Source organism: Danio rerio, chromosome 12 (assembly GCF_049306965.1).
Source record: "Danio rerio strain Tuebingen ecotype United States chromosome 12, GRCz12tu, whole genome shotgun sequence".
NCBI lineage: Eukaryota > Metazoa > Chordata > Actinopteri > Cypriniformes > Danionidae > Danio > Danio rerio.
Window position 1 is genome coordinate 28,889,916 of NC_133187.1, and position 19,789 is coordinate 28,909,704.

At 40.1% G+C, this 19,789-nt stretch overlaps 1 protein-coding gene across 16 annotated transcripts in view; it reads left to right on the forward strand.

Annotated features, from left to right (window-relative positions):
- Window positions 1-14,682, forward strand: part of srcap (Snf2-related CREBBP activator protein) — a 30,263-nt gene extending 15,581 nt beyond the window's left edge. For 8 of the 16 annotated variants that reach the window (XM_005156311.6, XM_073918517.1, XM_073918515.1 and 5 more), the window contains 15 exons: window positions 236-405; window positions 508-659; window positions 734-958; window positions 3,835-3,999; window positions 5,778-6,092; window positions 6,503-6,657; window positions 6,779-7,089; window positions 7,177-7,379; window positions 7,452-7,621; window positions 7,747-7,943; window positions 8,030-8,144; window positions 8,237-8,356; window positions 8,454-8,633; window positions 8,732-8,815; window positions 8,923-14,682. In XM_005156311.6, coding sequence (XP_005156368.2) covers window positions 236-405; window positions 508-659; window positions 734-958; window positions 3,835-3,999; window positions 5,778-6,092; window positions 6,503-6,657; window positions 6,779-7,089; window positions 7,177-7,379; window positions 7,452-7,621; window positions 7,747-7,943; window positions 8,030-8,144; window positions 8,237-8,356; window positions 8,454-8,633; window positions 8,732-8,815; window positions 8,923-13,062 — 6,702 coding nt within the window. In that variant the 3' untranslated portion in view covers window positions 13,063-14,682. Of the gene's footprint in view, window positions 1-235; window positions 406-507; window positions 660-733; window positions 959-3,834; window positions 4,000-4,160; window positions 4,335-5,076; window positions 5,514-5,568; window positions 6,093-6,502; window positions 6,658-6,778; window positions 7,090-7,176; window positions 7,380-7,451; window positions 7,622-7,746; window positions 7,944-8,029; window positions 8,145-8,236; window positions 8,357-8,453; window positions 8,634-8,731; window positions 8,816-8,922 lie in introns of those variants that run through there. The other 8 variants (XM_005156308.6, XM_005156310.6, XM_073918508.1 and 5 more) reach the window with 2 other exon arrangements.
- Window positions 14,683-19,789: the final 5,107 nt, after the last annotated feature.

Sequence of the window (19,789 nt, forward strand, 5' to 3'; positions counted from 1 at the left end):
ATGCGCTGCGTACATCCACATCTGTCGCAGTCTGGATTGTTTTGCATATATGCTGCAACACAGAATAAGTACAGTTGGGATGGAGTGCAGAGGATCATTACAGAGCGAAGAGTCACACTGCAAACCTGTCACATTTTACAAATATCTGTTTAGAAAATTTCCAAGGTTATATTGTTTTCTTTTTTTTATTGGGCGCTCACTCTTGTTTACTGTAAAATAATGTTTCTTTTAAAAGCGCTGTGACTTGTCCATGTTTGACCTGGTTGGCCTGGAGCACCGTGTGTCAAGATACCAGGCAGATGTTTTCCTGCCCCAGAGGAAAGTGACGCATCAACTTATTCAGGAAATCATGGAGTCCCCTGATCCTCCTCCCAGACCTAAGCCCGTTCGCATGAAGGTCAACAGGTATAGTGTATAAAATTGTCATATAAACAGTGCGTTTTAAAATCATTTTAAGTGTATTCATATTTTTGAATCAAGTGTGAGCTTGTTCATGCTTCTCCACAGGATGCTCCAACCTCTTCCTAAGACTGATGGGCGTTCAGCAGCAAACAGCCCTCGTCCTGCATGCCCCCCCACCACCACCACGATTCAGACTCCAAAGCCTCTAATCACAGAGGTGACCACTTCCCAAGCTCCCTCCCAGCCAGCAACTCAAGGTCAGCTCACATACTGATTAGCAAGTCTTTCTCGTGTGATAGAGGAAAAGAATAACTTTCTACTCTCATTTCAGTTTGTCCTGTTACTCCTGTCACTGCATTAAGAGCCCCCCTGGCTCCTAGTACCATCCCTTCTGCACCTGCTGTCAGGCCACCAGCCCCCCAGTCAGTGACTGTACGCCCCTCTGCACCATCCACCATCACAGCTGCTCCTCCTCCTCAACCTCAGCCTCCTCAACCAAGCAGCATCATGACTCAGAGGGTCCTGCTCAGCCCAGATATGCAGGCTCGTTTGCCATGTAAGTTTATTTCCTCTTTTTCACAAAACATGCTTAGCTACGAACATGGGCTCTGTTTACTTCTTCTGTATGAAGATACATTTTTAGTTCTATCACAATTTTACATTAGGAATAAATGTTAAAGTTTAAAACGTTCTAGTATGTATGTTTTCAAACATTTTCAGAGTTATAAAGGACGCATTTCAACATGTTGCTTGAGTACAAATTGCAAAAAGCTGGTTGTTGGAACATCACATCAAAAAAAGATATTCATTCTTTACTAAGCTGTACTGAAATACACAGGTTATGATCAATACTGTAGTCTTTCTGTGGTCCACATCATTTTCCTTCAGTTGCTTCTATATTAAGCAGTACTTTATGCATTGTGTGGAGCATTTTGTGAAAATTAAATAAAACACAATTAAATGAGCATTTAAGGGTCTTGAGGGATAGTTCACACAAACCGTAGAGTTGCTGAAGTTTGGCCTGCACGCTTGCGGTTTTTAAGAAACTTCTTTGGTGCGTCAATTTTGTCAATTTTGTGGTATTATTCAAAAATCTAATGATTCGCACTCATCAAGTAATTGCTTTGTACTGTTTTTATTTTTTTTTCTTACATTCTTCGGGTGATTTAAAGACACAAACGTTTTGGCACTATGCCTTCCTCAGTGCCCGAAGAATGTAAGAAGAAAAAAATAAAAACAGTACGAAGTAATTACTTGATGAGTTCGAATCATTACCTTTTTGAATATTAGTTCACACAAAAAAAACTTGTCATCATTTAATCACTCTTTACTTGTTTCAAACCTTTCAGTTTCTTGTTAAAAACAAAGATATTTAAAAAGATTTTTAATATAGTTTATTAACAAAAATGGATTACACATTACTCAGTTTTTCCATAATATACTTATGATTCTATAATATAAAATATAATATTTTAAAGAACTGTAATTGAAAGCATACACTTATTAGCTACTTTATTAGGTACACCTGTCCAGCTGCTCATAAACACAAATTTCTCATCAGCCAAATTATCACATGGCAGCATTTCAATGCATTTAGGCATGTAGACATGGTCAAGACCATCTGCTGCAGTTCCAACCAAGCATCAGAACCGGGAAGAATAGGGATTAAAGTGACTTTGATTGTGGCATTGTTGTTGGTTTGAGTATATCAACATGTTGAACCTTGAGGTGGATGGGCTACAGCAACAAAAGACCACACTGGGTGCCACTCCTGTCACAGGAACAGGAATGAAGAACAGGAAACTGTGGCTACAATATGCACAGGTTCACCAAAATTGGACAACAGAAGATTGGAAAAATGTTGCCTGGTCTGATGAGTCTCGATTTCTGCTGCGACATACGGATGGTAGGGTCAGAATTTGGTGTCAACAACATGAAAGCATGGATCCATCCTACCTTGTATCAGCGGTTCAGGCTGGTGCAGGTGGTGTATTGGTTTGGGGGATATTTATTAGCACACTTTGGGCCCATGAGTACCAATTGAGCATCATGTCAAAGCCAAGGCCTACCTGAGTATTGTTGCTGACCATGTCCATCCTTTTATGAACACAGTGTACCCATCTTCTGATGGCTACTTCTAGCAGGATAACACACCATGTCATAAAGCGCGAATCATCTCAGACTGGTTTCTTGAACATGACAATGAGTTCACTGTACTTAAATGGCCTCCACAAACACCAGACTCAATGCAATAGAGCACCTTTGGGATGAGGTGCAACAGGACTACTTTTTGCATCGTGGTTGAGCAGCCGACAAATCTGCATCATGTCAATATGGAGCAAAATCTCTGAGGAATATTTCCAAATCTTTGCCACGAAAGATTAAGGCAGTTCCGAAGGCAAAAGGGAGGGGGGTGGGGGGTCCAGGACAATACTAGTATGGTGTACCTAATAAAGTAGTCGGTGAGTGTATATACAAACAATCAATATACTTTTATTGCATTCTTTAAATGTTTTAATTATTTTAAATTGCATGAAATTACACCTGATAGTAATACCTGATAGTATTAATCTGCCAAAAGTTTGCTGTGGGTTGTTCTGGAGCAGAGAGGTGACAATTTGTCTTTGCTTATCAAACCAGGCATATAGGTCTACTGTATGTTGTTTATAACGAAAATGTTATTATACTGTAATTAACTGTACTCAGTGCTACTTATTTTTACATCTTTTTTCTTATAATATGATCAAGAACTTTGACAACTTCAATGTGATTTATGTTCTTTCTTTATAAACAATTTTTGATTGAAGAGTAGCAGAATTGTAATCATGTTTTGAATAAGAGACCACTTTGACCGTTTGTTAAATTGTGTTTAATTAATGGTGTTATTTTGAGTTTTTGAATTGAAATTGGTACCAAGAACAATGTTTTTTCATTGGTATTGGTACCTAATACTGAAATTTTGGCATTGACAACCTCAGTGGTTACAGGCTTTCAGCTTACTTCAAATAAAAGTGTGCAACAAAAACTCATAAGGGTTTGGAGTCACTTGAGGGTGAATAAATGAACGCCTTTGGATGAACTATTACTGTAATGTAATCTATACACAAGTAATCACGAATGCTAAGTGGGGAAATGGTATTATGTTTCATCTCACTTGGGATTGGATTTTCCTTTAACATGTTAACACCAGGGGCGATGCAGTGGCAACGTTTCCCAGAGATGGGTTGCGGCTGGAAGGGAATCCGCTGCATAAAAACGTGCTAGATAAGTTGGCGGTTCATTCCGCTGTGGCGACCCCGGATTAATAAAGGGACTAAGCTGACAAGAAAATGAACGAATGAATGAATGTTAACAACAAGCGTAAATTAAGAGTAGTTTATCTCAAATCAAGTTAATCAATAAATAATTTCCATTGTTCTCTTACATGTGCAGCTGGTGAAGTGGTGAGTATTGCCCAGCTGGCCTCCCTGGCTGGCCGACCGGTATCATCCTCTCAAGGCAGTAAACCAGTCACCTTTCAGCTACAGGGCAACAAGCTCACACTCTCTGGGACGCCGCTGCACCAGGTTCCTGTCCCTCAGCCACGGCCCATTCAAGGTATCCACGTTCCACATAAATAACCGAATAACCTGCTTATGGTAATAATCCACTGCCTGCTGTAAGGATAGGTTTCGCTTTTCCTGCACGCCTTTAGTCTTTCTCTGAGCGTTTGGTGTAGTCTCTGGGCTAACACTTTCTTCTGTGGTTGTGCCTTTTAGGAAATGTAATGCATCTGGTTTCCAGTAGTGGGCAGCACCACCTTATTAGTCAGCCAGCTCAGGTGGCAGTTCTTCACACAGTTAGTCAGTCAGTTAGCAGCTCAGCAAATCCCCACCCAGCCAGCACAACCCCAACCTGCTCTGGACTAGCAGTACCTTTCACCACTGCTCAAGGTACTGGTGATGTCCTTGAGTTCATCCTTGTTCGGGTACAGCCTGTATGCTGGGTACCAATCTACCTGTTTCTCAACAGTGCATGTGCATGAGTGTTCTGGCATTGATTCTTTTTTCTAACTGCATGTAACAGCTTAATCAGATGGTTTGATGACTGCTAACTCAATGAATAGGTCTTCTTGAACAAGGGTATTAATTCAATAATAGATAAACGCAAACAACAATATAGATGTTAAATTGTAGAGGTTTGAAATTCTTTCGTTGGTCCATTCTCGTTTTGTTTACATCTTTGTTTTGCAAAATAAATGGAATCTGCTTGTTTAGTATGAAGTACTGTTTTCAGGTCCAAGTTGTATATGAGTCCAATGCTCATTTGAATTGAGAAAATATTTGTTTATGACCACTTTTTAGTCACATCACAGGGTGAAGTGAATTTTATATAAAATCATGATGTACTCAACAGACTCTGGGCTTGCTGCATCACAGACACCAATATTTTAACAATTTATAAAAAATGTAATCATTTTCTGGCCATCAGATATTAGGCATGGATATATATATAAACGTTTATTATTACCATTTGTTGACTCTCCCCATACAGTTTGATAGAGCGCTTTGCGTGACATCACACTTAACAAGCAGATTAGCTGTTCTCATTATCTGTTGTTTTCTGTTTCATTATGTCCTTTGTACAGTGTTTGCAGGTTTAGTTTGTGAACTTTTTATTATCGTTTTTCTTTTTAGTTAACACAAAAAAAACACCATTCAGAAGTGTGGGGTCAGTAATTTTTTCAGATGACTTTTATCAACTCTTGTATTTTTTATTTTTTATTTTTATTCATGGTTTCAGTGAAATCCTATCTTTTGCCCTTTCAGATGGTCAAAATAAAATATTAGGCTGCGCAACCATTTTTAGCATTGATGGAGCATAAAAAAACGTTGAGTATATTAGCATGATTTCAGGTGACTTTAAACCATAGGTCTCAAACTCGATTCCTGGAGGACCGCAGCTCTGCACAGTTTTGCTCCAACCCTAATCAAACACAGCTGATCAAACTAATCAAGGTGTTCAAGACTACTAGAGACTAATAAGCAGCTGAGAGTTGGAAGTGGTGCTAAATTATGCAGAGCTGCAGCCTTCCAGGAATTAAGTTGGAGACCATTGTTTTAAACACTGGAGTGATGCAGAAATTCAGTTACATTTGAAAATATATTAACAAAGATTTTTTTTAAGTTGCAAAATTATGTTAAAATGTCACTGAATAAATTCTGGAAAAAAATGTAAAGAAGAAAAATCTTATTGACCCCAAACAATTGAACAGTATTACATTCCATAATGCCAGACAAAGTTATGCTACTGTCATCGATAGGCCAGTGCCCGATCTAATTTAAGTCAACCAAAATATGTGTGCAGTTACTAAACCCTCTCTTTTTTACTTCTAGTCGCAACATCCATGGTAGGTGGACCTGGAATTGTAAAGATTGTTGTACGCCAGGCACCAAGTAAAGAAGGCGGGTCAATCCCTACCCTGGCTGTGCCTCCTTCTCCTCGTCCTGCTCCTCCTCAATCGGTCACACTTCATCCACATGGCTCTCCAAGCCCTGTTCTTAGAGCGCCCACTGCTTCACAGCTTCCACAACGGCCTCCGGTTTATGCTGCTCCGCCCAGAACTGTTGCTTCCTCCCAGACCCCACCAGCTCGCCCTGTGTTGAGAGTACTACAAGGACCACCACCACCACCAGCCCCAGAACCACCAGGTACGTTTATCCATAATATAATTTTTTTCTGATAAATTTTAAAGGGATATTCACCCAAAACTGAACATTCTGCCATCATATACTCAGCCTTCACTTACAATTCTATCTGACTTTCTTTATTCTGTTACACAAGGCATTTTTTTTAGGAAAGCTGGAAACCTCTAAACATTAACTTTCATAGTATTTGTTTTACCTGCTATGATGTCAATGGTTACAGGTTTCCCGCTTTCTTCAAAACATATTTTATTGTCAAACAGAATAAAGCACTTCAAAGGTTAGAACCACTTTAGAGAGAGTAAATGGTAATATTTTTTTCAATATTGGGTTGAACTATCCATTTAAACCAAAAGAATATTAAGTTTTTTTTTATCTAGGCAAGTATTTATCTTTGAAATATTTCTACTTTTCAGTAACAAAGGCAAATACCCCATGTGAGGACAGTAATGAAGTGATTACTTTGCGAATGAGCACTCCTAAACCTACATCCTCATCACAGAGCAGTAGTTCAGCATCTCACCGTCCCCGCATTCAGCCGCCAGCTCCACCACGTTCCCCCTTCTACATGGTATTGATCTTGAAATTTATTATTTTAGTAATTTCAATTTTAGGTCTTGCAGAAGAATATTCCATACATGCATTCTTCTCTGTCTGTAGCATTTATCTACTTGTTATTTTGTTTTCGACAGTCCTGGCTTGCAGACACCCGGAAGGCTCAACGAGATGACCGAATTTCTCAAATCATGCGCATCAATGAGCTGCACTGCACTGCTAAGCCTGTGTATGGCCGTGAGGTGCTGGACTTTTTAACCTTCCTCCCAGGCCCTTGTCCATCTCCAGCACGTCCGGTTGTAAACAACTGGAGTTACTCTGGTTATAGCTCCTGTCTGATTGCTCAGTCACAACATACCAGCAACATTCTAGAAAGGAATACATTTTTGAGGGAAGAGATTCATAACTCAGAGGAGAGGCTTCGGCTTCTCTCTGATGTCATAGACAGGTATGTGTTAGTTAATTTATAAAAATTTAAATTTTAAAAATTATGTGCATATTAACACCATGGTAAAAATGTGCCACTTTTCCACAGGTTCGTTTTTGTTATTCCTCCAGTGGAGGCAAGACCTGTCACCATGCACAGCTGCCACCCACCACCCTCCCTCAGACACCAGCAAGCTGTTTTCTCCTCTGATCTATCCTCTTATGTCTCTCCACTTACACACACACTCCATCGAATCCAGAGCAACATGAGGACATACTTCCCTGACTTGAGGCTTATTCAGTATGACTCTGGTATGTACTGTGTTTTGTATAATATACAAAACAAAATAACTATGAGACAATGAATATTTTATAACTGTTTAGGTAAGCTGCAGACACTCCACCTCCTGCTTAGAAGGTTGAAAGCAGAAGGGCACAGAGTCCTCATATTTACTCAGATGACACGTATGCTAGATGTACTTGAGCAGTTCTTGAACTACCATGGACACATCTATCTGAGGTTGGATGGAAGTACACGAGTGGAACAGAGACAGGTGAAATACTAGTTCTAGTACTTTGGTAGTGTTTGCGATTGAACCCATTTTTCACAACATCTCTTGATTTAAGCAATCGGAACAAAGTATGTTTGACTTTATTTGAACGTTTGTCTAACTTTCAGGCTCTGATGGACCGCTTCAATGCAGACCGTCGAATTTTTTGCTTCATCCTTTCCACCCGCAGTGGAGGTGTAGGTGTTAACCTGACTGGGGCAGATACTGTTGTGTTCTATGACAGTGATTGGAACCCAACCATGGATGCCCAAGCTCAGGACCGGTGCCACAGAATTGGACAGACGAGAGATGTCCACATCTATAGGTAAAGACTAAACCTTTATATAAAAATAAATGATTAACATGGCACATATTATTGCAGCACATTTGACATCTAACATTTTTATTTAGACTGATCAGCGAACGCACAGTGGAAGAAAATATTCTTAAAAAAGCCAATCAAAAGAGGATGCTGGGAGATATGGCTATTGAAGGCGGAAACTTTACCACTGCCTTTTTCAAGCAGGTATGATTCAATTTAAAATATTTTTTACAGAAAAATCATAGCCTTGATTAAAATTTAGATGAATTGATGATTCAACTCTTTCTTTCCCACAGCAAACTATTAGAGAGTTGTTTGATGTGACAGAGGGAGAAAAGAAAGAAGCTGAACAGAGTGTGCCTCAGTCAGATGATGAGGAGTCCATCAATAAACAAAAAACCACCATTTTGGAACAGGTAAATTAAATGTATCTATTTGGGGTATTGAATTTGTTTTTCTTGCAAGATGTTTATAACAAATGAGATGAGATTTTATGTTTTATTTTTATTCCAGGCCCTGTGTCGTGCTGAAGATGAAGAGGACATAGTGGCTGCATCTCAAGCAAAGGCAGAGCAGGTGGCTGAGCTTGCAGAGTTTAACGAGAATATACCTCTAGATGACGGTGACAGTAGAGACCAAGAAGAGGAAGAGCTTTCCAAGGCGGAGCAGGAAATTGCTGCCCTAGTTGAACAGGTAGGCATTTAATACATATTTACTCTTTTTAATTTTAGAAAGTAGTATTATTTACAGTGGATTTATGATTTTTTTATTGTCCATCCTTTTTTTAACAGCTCACTCCCATTGAGCGTTATGCCATGAATTTTCTTGAGGCTTCCCTCGAAGATATTTGCAAAGAGGAGTTGAAGCAGGCAGAGGTAAAAGCTTAAATAAAACAGTAACCAAGCTTTGATCTTTTTTTGGGGGGTTTATTAAAATTTTTTTTTACCCATTTATACCCACATCATTTCTTTGTACTTAACAGGAGCAGGTTGAGGCTGCAAGGAAAGGTTTGGACCAGGCAAAAGAAGAAGGTTTGAAATTGCATCAATCATCTGACAGTGATGAAGAGGATTCTGTACATCCCAGTACAGATGAGCCTACTCCATCCCGTCGTCCTCGCAAACACAAAGAGAAAGGTGCTCCTTCTACAAGGGTCAGTGGTAGGCTCAGAGGGACACCTGCTGACGATATATCTCTAACGCAGACATCCCCAGATAGAGGCCGGAGGACGGCATGGTTGAACTCTGAGCGCAGCATAAGCCAAACCCCTGGGTCCACACAAAAGTCTCCCCTAAACAGAGAAGTGCCTGAGAAGCTTCGCAGTGGCCCACGAGGGCGATGTACAACCAAAGAATCTGCGTCATTAGAGAACCAGACTATCCCAACCAACCAGCAGCTCATAGATTCAACAACTTTGTCCCCTGCTATGCGGGATTCATACCCAAAAATTAGTGTGCCATCCCCTCACCAACAGTCCATCTCCCCATCAAGCTCTGTGCCTTCAGCTGCTGCATCTCCCTCATTGGACAGAAACTCTTGTGGCCATCTGTCTTCCTCTACTGTTGCATGCAGAGAGGACAGTGAAGACCAAAAGGGAGAAGCACGGTCTGAAAATGTACAGAGCAGAGATCGGAGAGCCTCTGCATCATCAGACTCCATCTGTTCTCCAGAACATCACTCTGAACAGGAGGGTCAGCTCTCTCTTTCTCCCACTCTGGCATCACCTAACTCTCGCTCACCACGAAAGCGGCAGTCTGCTGAATGGGAAATTCTCAAGGGACTTCCAGAAGATTCTCCATCAGCCAAGGTCCTTCGAAAGCTTCCAGGTCGCCTGGTCACTGTGGTGGAGGAGAAAGAGCCAAAGCGGAGACGGAGAGGTGTGAGTGGGAGTGGAGGATTGCATGAAGGTTCATCAGAGGAGCCTGAAAAGACTGAGCCAGTTCAAGACACAGTCCCTCATTCATCTGATGGATCAACTCAAACTTTTAAAGTCTCTCCTCCCAAATCTGTTCTCACATCCTTACATTCTTCCCCACCACCAACACCACGAGAGCAGGAACAGACCTCTTCGCCATTACCTTATAGTTGTACAGGTCGAGGACACAACCCCTGTTCTCCAACACATCATTCCCCAGATATGCCTGTCTTGCGGAACTTACCAGTACGCCGAAGGCTAGAAACAGAGTCCCGATTGGCTGCACAGTTAGGAGAGCAATTTTTAGGGAGAGGTAGAGGAGTGGATCGAAAATCTGCATCAACTCAGAAAAGAATAGAAACAAGCACTGACAAGGACGGTTCTACTCCATGTGACTCCAGTCTTATGTCGAGGCGGAAAAGGGGCAGGCCACCGAAAACACCCCCAAGAGCACTGGAGTTGTCAGAAGAAAACACACCTGTAATTGAGAAAACAAGTCCTGAGCGGAGCCCCCCTCACTCACCAAAACGGAAAAGGGGACGTCCTCGTAAAGATTCCACCACAACTACAGGCTCACCCCCATCTTCACCCTCTGCTGGTGCTCCTTCATCCCAAGAGCCTAATTTGTCAAGGTCTAATGTCATGCCTGAGACTTTGCCTACTGACAGTAAAATTTCACCAATAAGCTCTCCAACACTCTGCCCCACTTCACCCTTAAATGCTGCTGAAGTGTCCTCACCTCCAAAACCAGATTCTGAAATAATTCAGACCACTACATCGGTTTTACTGTCCACATCTCCATCAGAAACTGGTGTAGACTCGCATGTTGATACTTACGCCAGTCCGAACACCATAAGTTCATGCAATGACTCTGACAACAGTACACTTGTATCTTTATCACACAGCACCTCTACAGCAGCACCCTATGAAACTTGTACTGATTCTTCTCCTACACTACAGTTTACATATTCTTTCAGAGAGCCTCCAGTTACTACTGTTTCAATCTGTGCTGAGGAAATTGCCCACACGTCTGTACTTTCTGATGCCAGTGAAATCACTGCTTATTCAGAATCTTTAACTGTCTCAACGGCTGCAGTAGAAGCCGAGGAAAATTCAGTCACGGATAATCAGCAAGTAAATAATTTGCAGCCTTCAAATACATCGACTCAAGTCACTTCACAATGCGAAGATGAAACCGATCCAACTACAGACCTGCCACAAACCACTTTAGAGCCAATATACAGTGTAGCTGAATCTTCTACTCCCACTGATCAGCCATCCATCCAACCTAGTTCTCCCCCTGCTTTAACTTCTGAAATTGAACCTGAAGCATCTTCATCTATATTGGAGGCACCAGAAACGTCTGCTGTACAGACCGTGTCAACAGTTCAAAGATCTTTACCTCAGTCTGAGCAAATTTCTCCTCCGTCACAACTTCAAACTACAGCAATGGAAGCAGTGTCAGATTCACCATCACAGCAAATATCTTCATCATCTTTACAGTCTCTATCTGCCACTAATCCAGTAACAACAGATTCTTTGTCCACACTGAGTACAGATGCAGATTCTTCTCAATCCCAAAACATTGTGGTTGAGACCATGATTGATAATCATGAAGGCCCACATTCACCCAAGGAGAAAGTTGAAACTGAGGAGGAGGAAGTTTTAACTGAGGAAGAGGTTGTTACTGAGGAGGAGGAACAGGAGGTTGTAACAGAGACAGAGGTTGTAACAGAGACAGAGAAAATGGAAACAGACAGTGTTGGTGAGGATGATGCAGGAGAAAAAGATGACATCTTATCTCAGCCAAAAAAGAGAAGACTGGAATGTTTGCCAAAGGATCAGACACCTAGTGCCTCAGGAGTTGCCTCATCAGATATTGAGAGTCATGATGTTCAGAAAAGTGATGGTCCTGATAAGCCATTAGAAGAGGAAGAACCAGAAGACAAAGAACCCAGATCTTCTATCAGAACACGAAGCATTAGTAGACAAAGCAGCCAGGAGACAGTCCGTTCCTCTTCACCATCTTCTGTATCCTCATGTGGTACAAGATCATCTCGGTCAAAGAAGGCTGCAGAGAACAAGAACCCCGTAAAAAGGAAACGGAGTGAAATAAAGTCTGAAAAAAAGAAGTCTAAAGAGGGCTCTGACAAAAAGCACCAATCCAACTCTTCCTCCTCATCTTCAGACTCTGAGGACTCTAATAGTGTGAAAAGATGTCTGACAAGATCAGCTCAAAAGAAGTTGGAGAAAGAGGGCATGATTGCTAAAAATGATGAGAGCAGTACGAGGCAAAAAGCAAGGTCTGACAAGAAGGCTAAATCCACCAATTCCACGGAAGGGGAGTCCAGCGGTGAAGTATGTTCAAGAGTAACCCGGAAATCTACAGGCCCACAGCCAAATACTTTAGCCTCCCCAGAACCTGAGGTACTGGGCAAACGCTGCTCGGCCCTTAATGCTGCTGCCAAGCTCTTGGCAATGAGGGCGAGAGGCCCCGACACACCCAGTTCCAGCCCCAAAAATAAGACTGCTGCACATCAAAGCAAAACATTAACATCTGAAAAAGTTAGTAAACCCAAGGTTAATCCAGGACAGGACTCTCCCAAGGTTTCTAACAATAAAGCAGAGAGTGGCAAGCAACCCCTCGGTCAGTCAACTGAATCACCACAGTCCTCTTCTTCTGCTCGATCAACTCGGCAGCGACCAGGCAGCCTGGTCCCCCCCTTGGAAGTGGAAAGGGTAAAAAAGGAAGAAAAGAAAAAGCCATCTGATCAGAAGGAAGAAGGTGAAGATGAAATTAGAGAGACCAGGTCTTCGAGAGGTCATAGTGCCTGCAGTAGTATAAGCAGTGAAAGAGGAGTGGGCAGCAGCAGAAGTCGGAGTAGCAGCAACAGTAGCCAGCGCACCCACAGTCTGAGCTCACAAAGTACAGACCCCATACGCACCCGATCCAGAGCCACTTCCTCTGGTAGTGATACAGAAAGAAGCAAAAGTATTCAGAGGAAAAACGATGGAGGCCGAGGCAGGGAGAGCAGAAAAGAGAACAAGTCCCAGAAGCTTGACAAAGCTGAGCTGAGTGCTGGATCTGGTGACGGGACTCCAGACAGGGTTCTCAGGAGTGTTGCTGCACTGGCAGCTGCTCATGCACTTACTCCAGCTTGTAACACACGCTCCTCAACCTCCCAAAAACGGCACTCCAAGACATGATGGGGATTGGAGAAGTTGCATTTAGATTTTAAAATAAGTTAGATCAGAATTTCAGAGAGGAGAGAATGTCTATTTTATGGAGGAAAGGGGATCAAATTCATTAAAGGCCATGATTTGGCTGTATGAGCGAAGACAGGAAAAGAAGATCTGTTGCACAGTGTGATTAGATCTAACTTCGCTTTTGCCCTCTCAGCTCTCTAAAGGCAAGCCATTTATAATGTGGAAAGGGTGTGTAGATGCTGGACAATGATAAAGATTTGGTCATGTATTTAAAAATGTTCTAATAATTTGGATAATATTTTACGTTGCCACAAAGACTTTGGAACTTCAAAGTAGCTGGGCGAGAGGCAAGATTCATTGTTTGTTCACACTATGTACTGTAATCAAAGACTGAAAGACTGGAAATACTATGTGAAATATGTTAGAAGATTGGTCACATAGACTGTACACTTTTTACAGAGTTTACTAGTGCTGCAAATGGTATTGATGAGTAAGAAGTTCATTAATGCTACATTGAAATGATTTAGTGGGGATTGTACAATTGTAAAGTTTTTAGACTGTTGCGTTCAGGATTATGTTTGTCAGCTGTTTTGATGATTGTTTGTTTCAAGCCAGTTGATAAATCACAAAAATACCTTCGATATCTTCCAGGGTATGAAGAAAAGGACAGGTCTAAAAAATATTTCTCTGCACTATGCTGGAGTTACTATTTGCTTAGGTCACCTGTCTTGTATAACGTTTCAGTCAATTACTTTTAAATTCTGCTGCTGCCTGCTTTTTTCACTTTTGCACATCTGAAATGTCTAAGACATTGATGAATGCATTGTGATTTAGTTTTTTTTTTCTCCTTCAAACATCAACTTGTCAGTACATCCTTACTGGTACCTCACTGCATTTTGTAAGCTCTAAAGTATGTGTATCTCTTGAGCTTGTGATGAATCTTGATATTTGCTTGTCATTTGCTTTATAGCAGTACAGAAATGGGAGACAACATCTTGCTATTTTTCTTATCTCTTTCCCAAAGTGTTAATCATTATGATCATCTTTACACATTAAGTCGTATTCTCAACAGAATCTAAATGAGTTTGACAAAATGAGAGTGCCTGTTGATCCATACAAGGATCCATGTTAACGTATAGAAGTTTGCTCATCTGTAGTGCTTTAAATGTAATAAGCTCTTCCACCCTTCATTGTAACAGCGACATTTTTGTTTGTGCAACCCAAACTGAAGTCAGTTCTCTGGTTAAAAAATTGTCAGTTCTCCCATCTTTCACCCGATTCCCCCCGGCTCTTTTGGAGTATTGGCCCGTTTTACGAAGGGACAGATGCTGAGTGCATAAGATACACCTGTAAGAACTTCTTAAGAAAAAAAATGTCTACTTTTTATTTGTATTTTTTGGCTCAATATTGGCCGTCAGGTGAGATGTAAAATAGCTTTCTTTGCCCTTGTTGGACAGAAAGATGTTTGGGGGGTATTTAGTAGAACATGGTGATGGTCTTATTTTTATTTTGATTTGTGTCTATTCTAATTTGTTACATTCCTTATGTTCTCTTGTAATTCCACATTGTTTTACTTGAAAGATTGAAACAAATGTAAGTTGAATAAAAAGACCAAAAATACATTATTCTTTGTGGATTTTAATTGAAATTAATTTAATTATGAATTTCTTGCAAGTGGGGGAAGCCTATGCTAGGCCAAGATTAGTTGTTTATAGCATTGCTGTGACAGTAAGAAAACTGAAATACCTCAGTTATTTGGGTTAATGGTTGTCAAAGTGTAGTCTGGTTCCTTTCAAACCATCCAAACCAGTTTTTACACCTCTGTGCGTGTGGTAATGTTTATAAAGTAACATTTAATCCGATGCCAGCACAGGATTAATGATCTAAAAAATAAATTAGCATCGCCGGAGTGAGCACCAATCAGAGTTCAAGCATTTGCAAGCGAGAATTTAGATTGGCCATCTCTCCTTGCTCTCTTGACCCCGTGCCCTCGTTTCGTTTAGAGAGCGCTTGGCAACAACGTAAGCATGAGAAAATTCTCTGACATTTCCTCCTAAACGGCCATAATAATAATACGTGATACTGGCCCCCTCCAGAGCCACTGCGCGTTGTTTGACAAGTACAGCAACAGGTGCGTACTTTCATACCTCCGGACTAGTTCAGTTTATTCGTCGTGTGTATGAATATTAGCCGGCTAGCTAGCTAAGCTGGTTTTGAAACGCACTGTGTTTCCATGCCAACTGTAACTTGCAGTAAAAGTCGTGCGCAAGGGCTCAGACACGGCGATATTTTGCTTTATCCTCACTTGCAAACAGGTAGTTATAGAATATTTTATATATCACTAACGTTAATTAGATTTTTTTTCTTTTCTATGAGAGTATTACTTTTTGTGGGTTGTTTTAATTTGCCTTACATTATGGTTGTCGGGTTTTAGTGTCAAATATTATTTCATTGTGGACTGGAAAAGAAAGTGTTTATTGCTTGCCACTTTTTTAAAATGGTGCATCCATAGTCTCACTGCTAAAACAAACGAACAAACAATAAAAACATTCACAGAATTTGTTCTGTAACCGACAACATCTCTCTGGGTCTCTGCTGGTAAGATGTATTGGTTGTTAAATTTGGGTGTTGTGTATTACGTTTTGCTATCTGGTAATGGCTGATTACTTGAGAAAATACCAAAAAGTGCTAGAGCCAAAATAATTTAATAAAAAAAAGTTAAGATCAGGGTACACTCCAATTGATTGACAACAATATATCAAATAAAATTGGTCAATCAGGTCATATCAAATATTACATTTAGATTAATTTGACGTAAGGTAACCTCACTCTCTTGATAATGAATATAAACATTTAATAACTCTGTTTTGTAAAACTGAAGCAATATTGTCCACATTGACTAAGAAATTTCCCAAATAATGCTGAGTTTTGGCTATACCATGTCTATACCTTTTACAAAATAACTGTGGTAGTGTTTGGTGGAAAACACTATGATCAAAATTAGAGAACAGCAACCAGACCCTGGATCTTTAATACTAGAGCATATATATGGCCACAGGACATCACTGCAGGGATTAAACCACGTTACTGAATGAGCTTCTGATAAACATTTGCATTCATTTTGCTCTGTATTTGTATGAACTTTCCCCAAACAATGAAATTTCTCCTCCACTTTTCATAGATTTTTTTATTTATGCTATTGACTAACATAAAAGGTTAGTTTGTCTAGGCTTTTGTTTCTTTTGATGTCGAATGGACTGTCAGCTCAAAAGGCACCTTAACCTTTGTCTTTCATCTGTACAGTGTGCTGTCCAAGAGTTTGTGTAAACTTGCTAAGCCAGTCGTTATTTAATTACATTTTACCAATTAATTAAAAAACATCACCACAATACCATTTAACTGTTAATTTTATACACTGTAACAAATATTTGTAAAGTAACAGTTTTCCATATTTTGTGATTCATGTTTTAAATGTTTAATTGTTTAAGCTTTTTTTTACGCATTATGAGACCTAGACCTTTCCTCTAATAACTTTTAACCTTAAAAAGTTGAAAAAAGTGACTTTTATGAATATATTTAATTGTTTAAAGCGGTGGTCCAGAGTGTATTTTAATGCTTGGTTGTGTTTATAAGATGCAAAGCAATGTGTGCTCATGCTTCATTTGTAAAAAAAAAAAATATATATATATTTTCTTATATATCTTACTTTGATTATATAAAGCTACTCAGCTAACATGAAAACGACTGTCATATTTCCTAGTTTCTCTGAAAGGCCCGCCCTCAAAAGAATCAAACCTCTAAGAGTATGCGCTGTGCCTCGGCTGTGTAAACAATGTTGTTCAGAGACGTTGTTAGCTGTAGCAGTTTGAGCCTGAAAATGACACAGCTTAGCCTTACGCCCGCTCTCTGAAATAACATCTGACAATTAATCGTTCACATATATTCGGAATAAGCCTGTGTAAGTAATATGAAACATTCACATATTTTTTGCGAGTTCATTATTTGAGATGTAGAATGCACAGAAAACAGCCTCATAGAAAGACACTGAAAGCACTGGTGAAGATTGTGGGTATTTACAGCAGTTTGACGGATAAATACGAATTTGTAGCTAAATTGTTAGCTGTGCCAAACAACATTTCCCGTTGTCAACATCCTTGTTTTCGTCCTTGCTGCAGCATAACATTAAAGCTAGAAACTGTGCATGTGATAAATCAGTTTTAACAAAGAAAAATACAGTCCCTGACAAAAGTCTTGTCGCTTATCTAATTTGTAGAAAGACCTGCTATTAACCTGACTTTTATTTAATCCATTGGTGTTAGGAAGAGTTCATATGAAAAGCTAAAACCCTCCCAAATTATGTTTAATGCACTGAAATAAATTAGTTTCACTGAAACAAGATTAATCATTTAATCAAAACAGAAAGGTCACATTTTGGCAAGACAAAAGTTCTGTCGCCTGTACGAAAATCAAACAAATTTATTGCAAATACAATAATATGTCAGCAAATTAAGTAGTGGTGCTGTGAGATCCACATGTAATATCTTGTATGACTTCCATGAGCTTGAAGAACTGCATCCATGCGGTTAGGCAAGGACGTATACAATTTATTGATGAAGTCATCAGGAATAGCAAAGAAAGCAGTCTTGCATGCCTCCCAGAGTTCATAAATATTCTTTGGTTTCGTTTTCCATGCTTCCTCTCTCATCCTACCCCACATGTGCTCAATGATGTTCATGTCTGGTGACTGGGCTGGCCAATCCTGGAGCATCTTGATCTCCTTCGCCTTGTGGAACTTTGATGTGGAGATGGAAGTATGCGATTGAGCACCATCCTGCTGCAGAATTTGGCCTTTTTTATGGTTGGGAATATAAGAGGTAGCTAAGATTTCTTGGTATTTTAGACTATTGATGTGGCCTTCCACCCTGCAGATCTCATGCACACCCCCATACTGGATGTAACCCCAGACCATGATTTTTCCACCACCAAACTTCACTGTTTTCTGGGTGAATCTTGGATCCATGTGGGCTCCAGTAGGTCTCCTGCAATATTTGCGGTGGCTGTGGTGTAATTCAACAGAAGATTCATCTGAAAATCCACCTTCTGCCACTTTTCCAGTGTCCATCCATTTAGCAGGCAGTGGGCCTTGGCAAATGCCACACGGTGTTTAAATTGTCTTTTGTTTAGTACTGGCTTCTGGGCACTGATTCGGCCATGGAGGCCATTTCGAGACAGAATACGACAAACTGTTCTGGTTGAAACAGGGACTTCAGGTGACCAGGTCTCGTGGAGCTCTGCAGCAGTGGAAAATGGGCTGGCCTTAGATTTTGGAGCCAACAAACAGTCCTCTCGAGCAGTTATCTTGAGGCGTCTGCCTGACCTGGGCTTTTACAAAACATCTCCAGTCTCTTCAAGTCTTTTTTTTATCCTCTGTACTTGACGCTGAGACACTTCGAAGGTTTCTGCCACATCAGCAGTGGATCTGGTTTTCAGCCTCTTGATAATCAAGACTAGTCTCAGGGTGAAAATTAGGCATTTTTGCAGAGGTCTAGTTGCATTTGATGTGAAGGACTAGTGTACTGGGGTTCTTTTTATACACACCTGAGACCTAATTGGTCCATTATTAGTCACAAGTGAAGCTCATATGACAAGGCGACAACACTTATGTCTTCACAAAAATGGACTCAATGGGCTTTACAAAGCTGGGAATATTAGAATACTTTCTGACAGTTTCGTTTTGCACTGAAACATTATTACAAAAGCTGTTGGGATTAAAACGTGCCATTTCTTGAAAAGAAATCTTGATTAGAAATATATTTCAGTGACACTTCAAGTCAGTTTGTACACAAGCGACAGGACTTTTGTCAGGGACTGTACAATCCACAGCTTCATCTATTATGGTTGGTGGAGTTTTTAGTTGAATCCAGCGCTGAACTGGGAGAGATTCTGGAAGCTGTCCTGTCAAATGCTAGCTATATATTTTTTATAATTCTCTGGAGCATAATTAAAATAAAACTGTAAGCACTGCTCTCTTTGTTTCATGTCCTTTGGAAGCCCAAATAAAGAAACAGAAGAAGCTTTGTGGAAAAAAGCAGCGTTTGGATGGCATTTTAGCTTTCTCTGCTATAACATTACAGCGCCTCTTGCCACGCCCCTTTTGCTGCGCGGGCTGTATGCGCATGGTCAATGCAAGTGTTTGTGATCTCATTAACACCGATGTATTTTTTGGTAGTCCCCAAACTGCGTTCGATTGCGTTGATTTTACAGATTTGTTTATTTATATATTATTTATGATACATGATACTATTCCAAACTACTAAAATGTCAATAAAAGTCAATTTGTTAAAATGTAGAGTTGGATTTTTCAACATCAAAAGTCGGCAGAGCAGAGATCAAGATCCCATAATGAAACTCACAACCATAAATAGACAGAAAACAAAATACAAAAACTGTTAATTAAAAGATAATGTTTACAGTATATACTCTTCAACATTAAATCATAAAGCTTTAGCATTTGTTTTGGCTGTAAATAAAACACTTTGGCTACTCGTAAAACTCGAACAAACTTGCACATCAGATTTTTATATTTACTTAATGACCAACAATTAGTCTTTGCTAACTGCACTAAACCATATTACATTCTCAGCTGAAGTTACAATTAATTAAAAAAATAGTTTACTAGTTTTTATATGCACTTGAACGCTTGACAAGTGATCACTTTAGGCTCTGA